At 38.0% G+C, this 12,849-nt stretch overlaps 2 protein-coding genes and 1 long non-coding RNA gene across 5 annotated transcripts in view; 1 reads left to right on the top strand and 2 right to left on the bottom strand.

Annotated features, from left to right (window-relative positions):
• LOC138694978 (LIM domain only protein 3-like) overlaps positions 1 to 12,849 on the top strand; it is a 913,591-nt gene that overhangs the window by 441,385 nt on the left and 459,357 nt on the right. The gene's annotated exons all lie outside the window — the stretch shown is intronic.
• LOC138694975 (gamete and mating-type specific protein A-like) overlaps positions 1 to 12,849 on the bottom strand; it is a 58,228-nt gene that overhangs the window by 2,355 nt on the left and 43,024 nt on the right. The window contains exon 1 of one of the 2 annotated variants that reach the window (XM_069819202.1): positions 2,959 to 3,029. The exons of the other annotated variant lie outside the window; for it this stretch is intronic. Within the exon in view, the coding sequence (XP_069675303.1) occupies positions 2,959 to 2,973 (15 nt within the window). The 5' untranslated portion in view covers positions 2,974 to 3,029. Of the gene's footprint in view, positions 1 to 2,958; positions 3,030 to 12,849 lie in introns of those variants that run through there. 2 annotated transcript variants of the gene reach the window in all.
• LOC138694977 (uncharacterized) lies at positions 8,959 to 12,492 on the bottom strand. Its single transcript, XR_011331032.1, has 2 exons — positions 12,424 to 12,492; positions 8,959 to 9,347 (listed from the first exon to the last, which is right to left on the bottom strand). It is a non-coding gene; the product is annotated as an uncharacterized lncRNA (long non-coding RNA).

The following is a 12,849-nucleotide window of genomic DNA, read 5'->3' as shown; positions in this document are numbered from 1 at the left end:
AATGCTGCTATAAGAGATATAATATGTTTGATGCTCTAGGCTATATCTCAAATTTAAGAGTTGATAGTTAAGCTCTTGTTCCAGAGAATGTCTCAAATATAAAATCTTCGGAAAAAATAAACATGTAATCAGCCCACGCGGGGATCGAACCCACGCTCTAGCGCAGCTTAGGATCAACAGGCAAATGCATCTACAGCCTGAATACGCCCAAGGCTAATTACGTTGTATATGGTTTCATTTAGAGTTGCCTTTCGAATAATAACTAAAAAAATATAGCCTACATAAATTATGAATAGAGATGTTGTTTATAATGTAAGAAGAGATCCTAATTTTCGCGAAAAGATCAAATCCTACAAGTAGGCTACTTATTTTGAAATATCCTAATCCTCTTATTCAAGAAAGTTCCTGAGGCAAGTTCAGTTTAAAGACATTATTCAGTGTACTCAACGCTGTATTTACTCTGCGATATTTTATTCTGCGTATATTAGAAGCAATGTTAATTTATCTTCTTTCCAGTAAGATGAAAAATACTTCGCTACACCGCAAATTCCCTGTTGGTATCTCTGTTAACCCAAGAAGTTACAATCACACGTTACTAGTTCACAGTGTATACTCTATTTATTTATTTATATATATATTTATTTATTTATTTATTTTTGCGACAATGCCTTTCCTTCACAGTACAGCAATCAGCGGTATAGCAAAGATTTGCTGTACAGTAGAACTTGGTTATAACGACATCCAAGGGACGTTAAAAATTATGTTGTTACAAACGAGTGTCGTAGTAACCGAGATTCACATTATCAATCTAGTGAGGTGGAAAATGAAAAATAACAAACTTAATTAGACTTATTTTAGATTTATGTATTAACTTTTAAGCCTACAATGAACATAATAAAATACACGTAGGAGTCGACCTGGTTGGCTAGTTGGTATAGCTCTGTCCTTCTATGCGCAAGGTTGCGGGTTCGATCCCGGGCCAGGTCGATGGCATTTAAGTGTGCTTAAATGCGATAGGCTCATGTCAGTAGATTTACTGGCATGTAAAAGAACTCCTGCGGGACAAAATTCCGGCACATCCGGCGACGCTGATATAACCTCTGCAGTTGCGAGCGTCGTTAAATAAAAAACATAACATTACACGTAGGCCTACAATTATAAATACAGTATTCTGTATTAAAACAGTTTGTTCAGTACTCACGAAACTACTTCACTTAGAAGTGAAGTAATCAGTCATTTTACTCTGTTGTCTTCTACTTGCCCTATACACACTTTCTAGGGCTAAATTACGTTCTATGTTCATAATTTCAATTGCAATTTCACTGCTCCCTTCCCTAGCCTTATAGAACAAATTCATAAATATGACTTCTAAAGCGTCACCTACTTCTTTTAGTTGACATTCTGCGTTAAAATGCGTGCACTTAGTGAAAACTTCCTGTCGAAACTGATCTAATACCGCATGAATTTGAGCAGGTTACAATGGGGTGGGGAATCAGTCTGCATTCCAGTGATACATGACAGAAGGAGACTGTAAAGAATTTGTCAGGTTCAGATTTCAACAAGATATTTCTTAAAATACTTTTGTTCTTAAAAAATCTTATTCCAAACTGAGATTGAAAATGACGTTATATGCGAGGTAAACGCATATGCGTTTGTCGTATTAAGCAAGGTAGGAAAGCATATGTCTTATGGGGAATTAGTTGGGACCACAGAATATTTTAGGTTATACGAGAAGTGTCTCACAAAATGAGGTCGCTATAACCAAGTTCTACTGTATTTCAAAATAATTATCATAGTAAGGCTAAAACAAGAACAGAGTAACGAAGGGAGCGACTCACAAGTAAAATTTAGGAAAAATAATTATATACGATGTTTATAATATTTTCCAGTTATATAACTCTATATGTAAGTATATATTATTTTAATGTACTGAAGTACTTATGATATTTCCATGCAGATATTCTGCGTCATCATACGATGAAAGAGTAATGGAACGGAGAAAAATTCCCTCCGGCGCCGGGATTTGAACCCGGGTTTTCAGCTCTACGTGCTGATGCTTTATCCACTAAGCCACACTCGTTATGAGTGATTAGTTGGCAGGGATCCGACGGAAAAAGCGCCGTCTTAAATCACGAAGTGTGCACCTCAGCACATGTGTGGACTTCAGTCCTACGTTCATAGACATCTATGACGTAGTGCAGAGGGCGGCCACTAGAGGGAACGCAAGAGTTGGAGCTTAATCTGAGACGATTCTGTCCGACGCCGGGGTGGGTATCCGGTGTGGCTTAGTGGATAAAGCATCAGCACGTAGAGCTGAAAACCCGGGTTCAAATCTCGGCGCCTGAGGGAATTTTTCTCCGTTCCATTACTCTTTCATCTATGTGTAAGGTTATATTGATTTATATGTTGATTTAATGATAAAAACAGTCGTGGTATCACAGATACATAGACAAAGTCAAAAGAGAAACAAGATAAACAAACAAACTAAAATACTATATCAACACTAGTTTCCATAAATTCATTTATATCTTAAAAAGGGTTTTGATTAGCCAGTCACGAATAACACACCTAAATGTATTAAAATTAATAATATGTGCACTATAAGCAAGTTCATTAAACATATATAATGCAATTGATGTAAACAATAGTTTGGACTTGGTTAATCTAACTCTAGGGGTCACAAACGGTAATTATGTCTTGTACCATAATGATGAATCTCGCTATGTGGATAATAACTGTTTAAATTTGTCTTAATTTTAATCAAACAATGGAAAATATACAAATTCACAACAGTTAAAATTCTTTCAGAAATAAACGAAGGTCTGCAGTGAGCATCAAAATCAGAATCACTCAAAATGCGCATTGCCTTTATTTGCAAAAGAAGTATAGACACTTGAATAAGAAAAATACCAAATATCAAGCATGCATTGAGAAAGCGTAGTATGGCTTGTTACTTACCAGGTATTTCGCCATGATGGAACTGATAAACCCTTCATAACCCTGTGGTCTTATATAGCTCCTAATGTTCATGTTTGTACAGCTTGCGAATTATTAGTAGTGAAAAAAATTGGTTATGCGTGGGAGATATATCAGTTATGGCGAACATATGTAACCTTGAATAAGAGTAATAAAACCACATTATTTATATTTGAAGTAAGTCACATTTATCGGCTTACAAAAATGTTTATTTTTTTCGCAAAAACTACTATTGCTTGTGTAATATCTCAGATTAGTATATTCGTAGATATAATTGGTGTTGAAAAGAAAACTTAATTTAAAGCAGTGTTTTCATCCCTGCAAGGGCAGGCCTGCTGGAAATAATTTTATAAACATTTACTTTATTCTGAGCAAGAGTTCAACTTCTGTCACTCCAAGTCCTGATCCAAAGGAATTTACTATTATCATTCTTTTAGTCACATCATAAAAAAGAACTAAGGAAGTGCTTTCTATGGAATGTAGCATTATATGGGGCAGAAACATGGACATTACGATGAAAGAGTAATGGAACGGAGAAAAGTTCTCTCCGGCGCCGGGATTTGAACCCGGGTTTTCAGCTCTACGTGCTGATGCTTTATCCACTAAGCCACACCGGATACCACCCCGGCGTCGGACAGAATCGTCTCAGTTTAAGTCCCAACTCTTGGGTTCCCTCTAGTGGCCGCCCTCTGCACTACGTCATAGATGTATGTGAACGTAGGACTGAAGTCCACACATGTGCTGAGGTGCACTCGTTATGAGTGACTAGTTGGCAGGGATCGGACGGAATAAACGCCGTCTTAAATCACGAAGTGATTTACGCATATCATATATATTATTTAATGTACCGAAGTACATATGATATTTCCATGCAGATATTCTGCGTCATCATACGATGAAAGAGTAATGGAACGGAGAAAAATTCTCTCCGGCGCCGGGATTTGAACCCGGGTTTTCAGCTCTACGTGCTGATGCTTTATCCACTAAGCCACACCGGATACCCACCCCGGCGTCGGACAGAATCGTCTCAGATTAAGCTCCAACTCTTGCGTTCCCTCTAGTGGCCGCCCTCTGCACTACGTCATAGATGTCTATGAACGTAGGACTGAAGTCCACACATGTGCTGAGATGCACTCGTTATGAGTGACTAGTTGGCCGGAATCCGACGGAATAAACGCCGTCTTAAATCACGAAGTGATTTACGCATATCATATACAGGGTGATTCAAAAGTCGCGCGACATAGGACATCTCCGTTATTAGTGTAAGTACAAAAAAATAGTTTCAAGTAAATGTTTTAGATATTGGTACGTGTAGTTCATGTGCAAAATTTTAAGAAAATCGTAGAAGCCATTTTTTAGAAAATTGCAACAAACATGTTCGCGTTTCAAGTAAAGTACCTGTTTGGTTAGGGAAAACGCATCCAAAACTGAGGTATCACATCTCTGGAGGGTACGAAACTTAAATTGGAAATGTGGTTTGGGTCGCGCGCCGTAATTAATAAATTGTGTTTTTTGTGTAGACAAGTGAAGAAGTTGAGAGTCACAATGAGAAACTGAAACATTTTAGCACTTGAACTTTCACGATCTCTGTAATTGTTCCACAGGCACACTAATGGAGTAAGTGCTCAAATCGGAGGCCATTTTGTTGACAGCCCATCCATACACGGTTGAGGTAACTGCTCCGCACATTAACAAAAACAGCAGGTGTTATTTGTGCACATTCTCTCCTGATATTTTCCTGCAGTTAATCCAGTTTTTGGGGCCTGTTGCTGTAAACTACAGACTTGAGATATCCCCAGATAAAAAAGTCAAGTGGCGTTAAATCTGGCGACTTAGGCGGTCATTCCACTGCATTCCTTCAACCAATCCAACGCCCATTCTGCAATTCACAGACTATCAATCAGAAATGCGGTGGTGATCCATCCTGCTGAAAGAAAAACCCACGTCTTCTTTCTAGGGGCAGATCATCCAAGTAGGGCAGCCTCGAGATGCTATCTGTAAAGTGGAGCAGAAAGCTTGTTGTTCAGAACCACGGGACCGATGACAAGATCCCCGTGTATGTCACACCACACATTTAATCTTGGGTCAAACTGATTATGAGCCTCTACAGCTATGTGGGGGTTCTCGTTGCCCAGTACACAGCGTTATGGCCATTCACTGTTCCGTTCAAATGGAAACAGGCCTCATCGCTCCAACAAATATCAGCTTCAAGGTTTGGCTGGTGCGTTCGTCGTTCATGAAACCACTCACAGAATTGCACCTGCATATCTGTGACATTCGCATGCAGTTCCTGCACAAGGTGCATACGATAGGAATGGAAATGATTGACGGATAGTATCCTGGACACGGACGCTTGACTGGTGCCACATTCTTGCGCCACTTCCCTGGTTGACCGTCATAGACTGACTACCAGCTTAGCTAGCACACTAGCTGCGTTTGCATCCCCTGTTGCTGTACGAGGCCGCCTTGAACGTTTTTTTGACGTGGATACTGCCTGCAGTCTTGAACGTTTCATTAAACGATCAATGCTTCCGTGATGTGGGGCAGGTTGATCTGGATGCCGTCTGTGATATTCTTCTGCTGCTTCCCGTAGACTCAGGCCTCCCGTATGGATGAGAACCATTTCCATCCTCTCAGGAATTATGTACATTGTCTGTTACTACCCGGTTCACTGGTGAAACTAGCACTCACTCACCTGTCTACACAAAAACACAATTTATTAATTACGGCGCGCGACCTAAAACACATTTCTAATTTAAGTTTCGTACGCTCCAGAGATTTGACATCTCAGTTTTGGATGCGTTTTTCCTAACCAAACTGGTACTTTACTTGAAACGCGAACAGGTTTGTTGCAATTTTCTCAAATATGGCTCTCACGATTTTCTTAAGATTTTGCACATGAACTACACGTACCAATATCTAAAACATTTATTTGAAACTATTTTTTATACTTACACTAATAACGGAGATGTCCTATGTCGCGCGACTTTTTATTATTGGATGTACCGAAGTACCCACCCCGGCGTCGGACAGAATCCTCTCAGATATGATATGGAAATATCATATGTACTTCGGTACATTAAAATAATATATATGGACGTTACGACCAAGTGAAGAGAAGCGAATAGAAGCATGTGCAATGTGAATATGGAGAAGAACGGAACGTGTGAAGTGAAGAGACAGAATAAGAAATGAAGCTGTGTTGGAAAGAGTGGGTGAAGAAAGAATTATGCTGAAATGGATCAGTAAGAGTAAAAGGAATTGGTTGGGTCACTAGCTGAGAAGAACTGCCTATTGAAGGATGCGCTGGAAGGAATGGTGAATGGGAGAAGAGTTCGGGATAAAAGAATATATCAAATGATAAACTAAATTAAGATACGTGAATCATATGAGGAGACAAAGAGGAAGGCAGAAAGTACAAAAGATTGGAGAACGCTGGATTTCCAGTGAAAGACCTCCTCTTGGGCAAAACACTGAATGAACGAACAAATGAATGAATGAATGAATGAATGACTAATTTCGTACAAGTTTTCGGAATACAAGTCCTATAAGTCTAACAATGAATAAAGTTATTTACTTAACGTTAGCTTGCGTTGAAGTTCGCAGAATTGTGGAAAATGCAAGTTACGTGCATTTAATTTTATTAGGCCTACTATTAACGTTCATTTGGCTTGTATTAGGTTATGTTGAAATTCATAGAATTTTATTTAATCCGAAAGCTACGTACCTAATTATGATTGGCATTCATTAGCTTATATTACTTTGAAGTTCATAGAACTTTAGAAAATACAGGCTCTATACATATAGTTGCGATTAACCTCCATTGAAATTCATAGAATATCAAATCTGAGGTCTTTGTACCAAACCTAAAATTACAATTAACACTTATTTGTTTATATAACTGATAAAAGAAAAATACAGGTTGTTAAAAAGTATGCAATATTTTAAGAGGTGCTAGTATGCATCAGACAAGAAAACAATGTCCAATAAACATGGGTTCCACTTTCTGAGATCTGAACACTTGCTCATAGGAGGTGCTGAATGTGACGTCCATTTATGGCAATGCATTTCTCCGTCCTACAATACAGTAGACTACCAGATAATCATACCGTATTTGACACCCTTGGCATGGAAAAATGATACGTCGCAAGAAATACTGAAAACAAAAGATTGGTTGCGGATATGAGCGGGGTTCGGCAGAGAGAATGTTGTGAATTTTCGTAATCAACATGTTTGGGCCGATGAAAATCCCCATGCAGTTGAAGAAACAAGGCATCAGCACCGATTCTCAATCAATATATGGGCAGGCGTTCTTGGTGATGCATTAATAGGGCCATACTTGCTACCACAGAGATTAACTGGGGATCGTTATCAGGACTTTCTTATTAATGTCAATTTCAAAGAGTGCGTGATTCCTTACGCCAAAGGGCAGAGGAATGTATTGCCACGATTGGACGTTACATTGCGCACCTCTTATGAACAAGTGTTCAGATATCAGAAAGTATGTGTTGTAGAACTCATGTTTATTATACATTATTTTCTTGTTTTGATGCATACTAGTATCTCCTAAAATATTGGATACTTTTCTAACACCATGTATAATCCACTGAAATGAGGTTCTTGAGATCGGTAGCTCATATACCCTCTTGCATCAAAAGAAAAGCAGAGACACTAAAATTACGAAATAAAAAAACCCTGTATCAAGTACAGTGAGGTCACACAGTGATGTCCCATGTATTACGACACTACGATAGATATGGTTGATTCATTTATATGGACATGTGTCTGATTGTTTAACGATCAAAGACATCGGTATGAATACCTACATTTTCATAGTACAGCTGAATTCTGCGCCATGTCCTGGCAGATATTTTACGGAGATAATCAAGGGTCGCTTCGTTCAAGACATCTTCTACAGCTGCTCGTACTGTAATTGTACCGTTGTGTTATAGCGGTGATTTCGCACTTTGTGCTTTATGAACCCCTAGACAGCATTATCAGGTGTTGTGAGGTCAGAAAAAAAAAAGCTTGAACTTCTGCAGATCCTCTTCCAATCCACCGGTTGCGAAAGGTCGGTGATATACGGCATCTGTTCAGCTATGTTTGTTTATAACTGCACGGTTACCATGGTAGCATGATACCAACAGAAACATAGGGGTACTACTATTCACATTCAACATTCACAAAGTAAGTGAAATAAGAATACATGGGGGGTACGCCCACTTTGTGGACTCACTGTATATTAAGAATGAACGAAAAATTCGAACCTAAGTATTATTACACCGAAGACCCATGTATGATACAGAAGTGTAGGCAGACCGGAAACAAGATGGCAAGAGTCTACCACTGTAATGATTATCATGCCTGAAACGTCGGAACCGGGTTCAAATCCTGTTTTGGGCAAGTTACCTGGTTGAGGCTTCCTTGATTTTACATTAACCCAATAAGAAAAAATACTGGGTAACTTTCGACTTTGGACCCTAGACTCATCTGTTATTAAATAATTATGCACACAGGAGTGTGTAACACGTTTATTTTTTCCTCAATTATTCGTCTTCAAATGTTGAGTCTCGTGCTGCTATGTATTCAATTGCGTTACAGTCCAAGTTCAACATCGGAATTACGATACGAACTTCCTAGTTGCCATTATAATAGAAACGAAAAATTTTCTTCTTAATCATTATGTTTTTAATATTATGTCTCACATATGAGATACAGTATTAGATTTAAAAAGTAGTTGTTCACCTGATGATAGTAATATTTCAGATTTGCTCCAGTATCCTCTTGTGACGTAGGGCGAATATTTTCAGAGTATCTACCAAGAACAGAAACATTCCTGCACCTTGTATTTGGTCAGTTTCTTCTCGCAGCCCACTTAAGTACATTTTTTCGTGAGTTTGTGTGTTCTTATCATAGGCTAGACATAAAGGAATAGGATCTTTGAGTGTCGAGTTTGGGTTGAAGTAATGAGATATCACAGCGTGTTTTGAATTTTCAGCGAGTGTTCATCTGTCTGAAACGACAGTGAATTTGGTACCTCTTTTATTGCCTCTTATGAGAACTACATAGTGAGTACAATATTCAACTTTTCACATCTGAATCAGTTTAGCGGCTGCCTTCACTGGAAGATTACGCAGTCGCGGCCGTAGTGGAAGCGTTTGATGCTGGCGCTGCCGTGGTTGAAGCTTGAGTTGGTGGTGCTGCCGCACTGTTTACTATGAGAGCAAATCGGAAATTTGGGTAGACAAATTTGAAACTAAAGTGGAGAGGTTCGCCGCATCTGGAATTTGAAATGTTGCTGATTGTGGAATAGGAACTACCCATGGTTCACTCAGTGCTACAGCAGCTAGAGCAGCGATGGTGAGAAGTGCCTGTGAAAGAAAGGATTAAGTTTATCACCACTATTTGGAGCAGCCCTCCGCACAACTGGGAAGTGGAAGGGAACCCTGAAATCTCCTCCCATGTCCTTTCCTCTTACACTATCTTATAAACAAACGCACAGTGGGCACTGTGCATCAGTGATGGATTTCAGGCGACTAGCGAGACCCAAAAGTTCGTAAAAGCTATGATGCAATCCTTCACTGAGCAATGCTTAACTGCCGTTCTATTCGTCTCAGCCGGGGAAGGTGGAGGGTGACTTTAGGGGAAATCCACACAACTCAATTGAGCTAATAGTGCTCGGGCCCGATTTAGAGAGACTGGCGTTTTATTAAAACATTTTTATTATCTGTATAACGTTTAAGTAGGTGATGTTATAAAAATTATTTTCACAATTTTTCCGAAACATACTTTTTTATATGACGCCATTTTCCGAAAGTGTTATTTTGCAATATCTTAGAGTCTGAGTCCAAAGCAAACTTCAATAGCGTTCGCGTCTTCGTTTTCGTTATATAATCACATTTAAATACTTTCGCTACCGGGTGTGTTACAAGTGTCTCGCATAGATTTGAGATTCAGCTACTCGTTGAAGCACATGGTGAAAAAATGTTTTCCAACATGTCTCCAATACTTTTAGAATTGAATTCTTCTGTACTACAATAACTATTATAGCGACATTATTTGAACAACGGTTATAAGTAGTGCCTGTATTTTATGTAATATAAAAGTAGAAATATGTACAGTCCCTCCAAAAAAAAAAATATTGAGCTCACTTTTGATAGCGCATATGACAGTCCTGACGCTGCGTTCACACGCGCACGTTTCCTACATTTCAGGTAAGTTTACATGTTAACCGGACTTTTATTCCGATATGGAAGAAAGAGAAAGGACAAATCCGAGAGCTGCGTGGTAGCTACCACAGTCTAGTATATACAGTCACGAAGCTCAATACGTACTAAATATGCATCCATAGATAGTTGCTCACCACTAGGATCGCTACTATCGCCCCATTACAGACAATGCGAAATAGTACCGGCACACTCTATTGTTACTAGCAACCTCAAAACTCGAGCTTCGTGACTGTATATACTAGACTGTGGTAGCTACGCTGTTAGCGGTGCAGTACTGATTGGAATCGACCGGTAACAGATGGAGAGTGGCGTAGTTTCAAATCCTCCTACCAACATTTTTTTTTTTTTAATTTAGCTCTTTCCACGTTGATATGAGAGATATGGATATGGTTGACAACCTGATCTTGGTAAGTTCTTTACGTTTCCAATTTCAGTAAATTTCCTTACGATTCTTGTCACTGTTGTATGTGGAATTGGATTGCGATTCGGATACATATTATTAAATAAATTCGCCGCCTCTCGATGAGGTCGTTGCCTGTCTCCATAGCCAAGCATAATTAGAATTAAAATCCATATCCAGATGGGATTATTTAACGCGCTAGATGTCAGATTCAATCCCTTAAATAAGATGTTTCTGTATCAATAAGCATGATTCCATGGATATAAACAAAGGACAGTCAAATCACAGTAAACAGAAGAAGCGTTTTGCTTGTATATCATGGATATAAACAAAGGAGAGTCAAATCACATTTAACAAAAGCGTTTTACTCGCATTATTCATTAGATCTACACTTTTCTGTATTTTTGATTTAGCAACAATAAATTTGTACAGAAGTATCTATTTAAAGCCATACGGCCTTCTGTAACACTCAACCAGGAGTAAAACTGCAATACATAAAACACTACTAATTTACAAAATACAGCACAAAAATGAACTGATAATCATAATGCAATGTAAACAACAAGTCAGTAGAAATGAGATATAATATATAACATACAGAAAGAAAGGAAAAGGCATAATAAAATGTGAACAGTAAATCCAAATAAATTAAACATATAAGGTATAAAAATATGAGGCAATAAAGTAAAGTACAAAGCATATTAGATACACACAGCTAGGAAAATTATGATTATAAGTAGCTCAAGTTATCACAAGATAGACATATCATTTTCGGGAAATATGGTGGAACAAAAACATATTAAATAAAATAAATATCACTAGAATATAAAACAATGTAGTGAACACATGGAAACATGCAACACAAAACTTGTTATAACAGTAAGTTAGTTTGGCAACTCTTCATAAATAATTTTCTAATTTAGATTTGAAAGATTTGAAGGTTCGACAGACCTTGACTTCAAGTGGCAGAGAGTTCCAGTGACGAGAAGGAGCAACAGTGAAGGATGAGGCATACAGAAATGATGTGTGAAGTGGAATTTCTAGCGTGTTATCGAGTTGTGATCATGTAGTAATATTATGATAGCGAGAGAGAGCGAGTATGGAAACGAACAAATAAATAAGAGGGGGATGAATTGTGGATAATTCGATATAAGAAGCAAAGCGAGTGTAGATTTCTTCTGTCATGTAATCTAAACCATGATAACTTCTCAAAAATGGTGAAATATAATCATGTTAACGAACATTCAAATGAAGCGGACGCACGAGTTATGGACACGCTGTATTTTCTGGGGGCAATCAGTCCTGAGATCACTGAACAAAACGTCACAATAATCGAAGTGATGTAGAATGAGTGTCTGTACTAGCGTTTGTTTTAATTTAGATGGATAATGAGACAATCTTCGATGAATAATGATACAATTAATATTGCAGTTATAATCGCCTGGTAGAGAGGAAGAGAAAGTCTGATGGACTTAGCTCTACAATGTTAAATATATAAATACTACTATTAAACTTTCATTCTTGTTCCTTCTTATCATGAAATTGCGATCTTCTTGTATTCTCTCATTTCTACAGTATGTCTGTCTGAAAGTTTACATCTTGTTTCGTTATAATTTTGTTTCCTAACCTAAGAATATGTCCTGAATTTTGGCACAATTACTTTACATTTACATTACATTACGTTTCAGTCTGAAAAATCCTGAAAGTAGTTCCACATCCCAATAAGCTGTTAAAATCATAATCTTACATATTTTCTTAGTGTCTCTCTCCTTTGCAGTATCACGAACTTGTATGTGTAATGTTATGGAATTCACTTACCAGGAATCTCATCATGATGAAGATTCTCGTTATCTTTTGTGCTGCTGTTGTTTGTTGGGTTGCAACTTCTAGAGTAGTTGTGTTTATCGGCCTTTCTAGTCTTATATACTAATATTTGTTTGATCAGGTGCGGCTCTTGCATGTGCAGTAACCTGAGTTCAATTCACTTATGATATTTCGAAACCTGAGGACAAAATGGCCTTGTGTAGAGCCGCACAAACTTCACAGAATGCGTTACCATTGTTCTTCTCTTCTTTGTTCTGCTATCGATATAGATAGATAGATTTATTAATATTAGTTCACAAAAGTACAAACTTAATAATTTGAAAGTGATCTATGTACAAAAGAGTTATACAACTTCCCAAACTAATTAATTTATCACAAATCTCAGTAATTTATTGTTCACACTTGCACTTACGTCTAGTT

Source organism: Periplaneta americana, chromosome 2, assembly GCF_040183065.1.
Source record: "Periplaneta americana isolate PAMFEO1 chromosome 2, P.americana_PAMFEO1_priV1, whole genome shotgun sequence".
Taxonomy (NCBI): Eukaryota; Metazoa; Arthropoda; class Insecta; order Blattodea; family Blattidae; genus Periplaneta; species Periplaneta americana.
The sequence above is the reverse complement of the archived record's forward strand: the minus strand, read 5'-3'. Positions and strand labels throughout refer to the sequence as shown.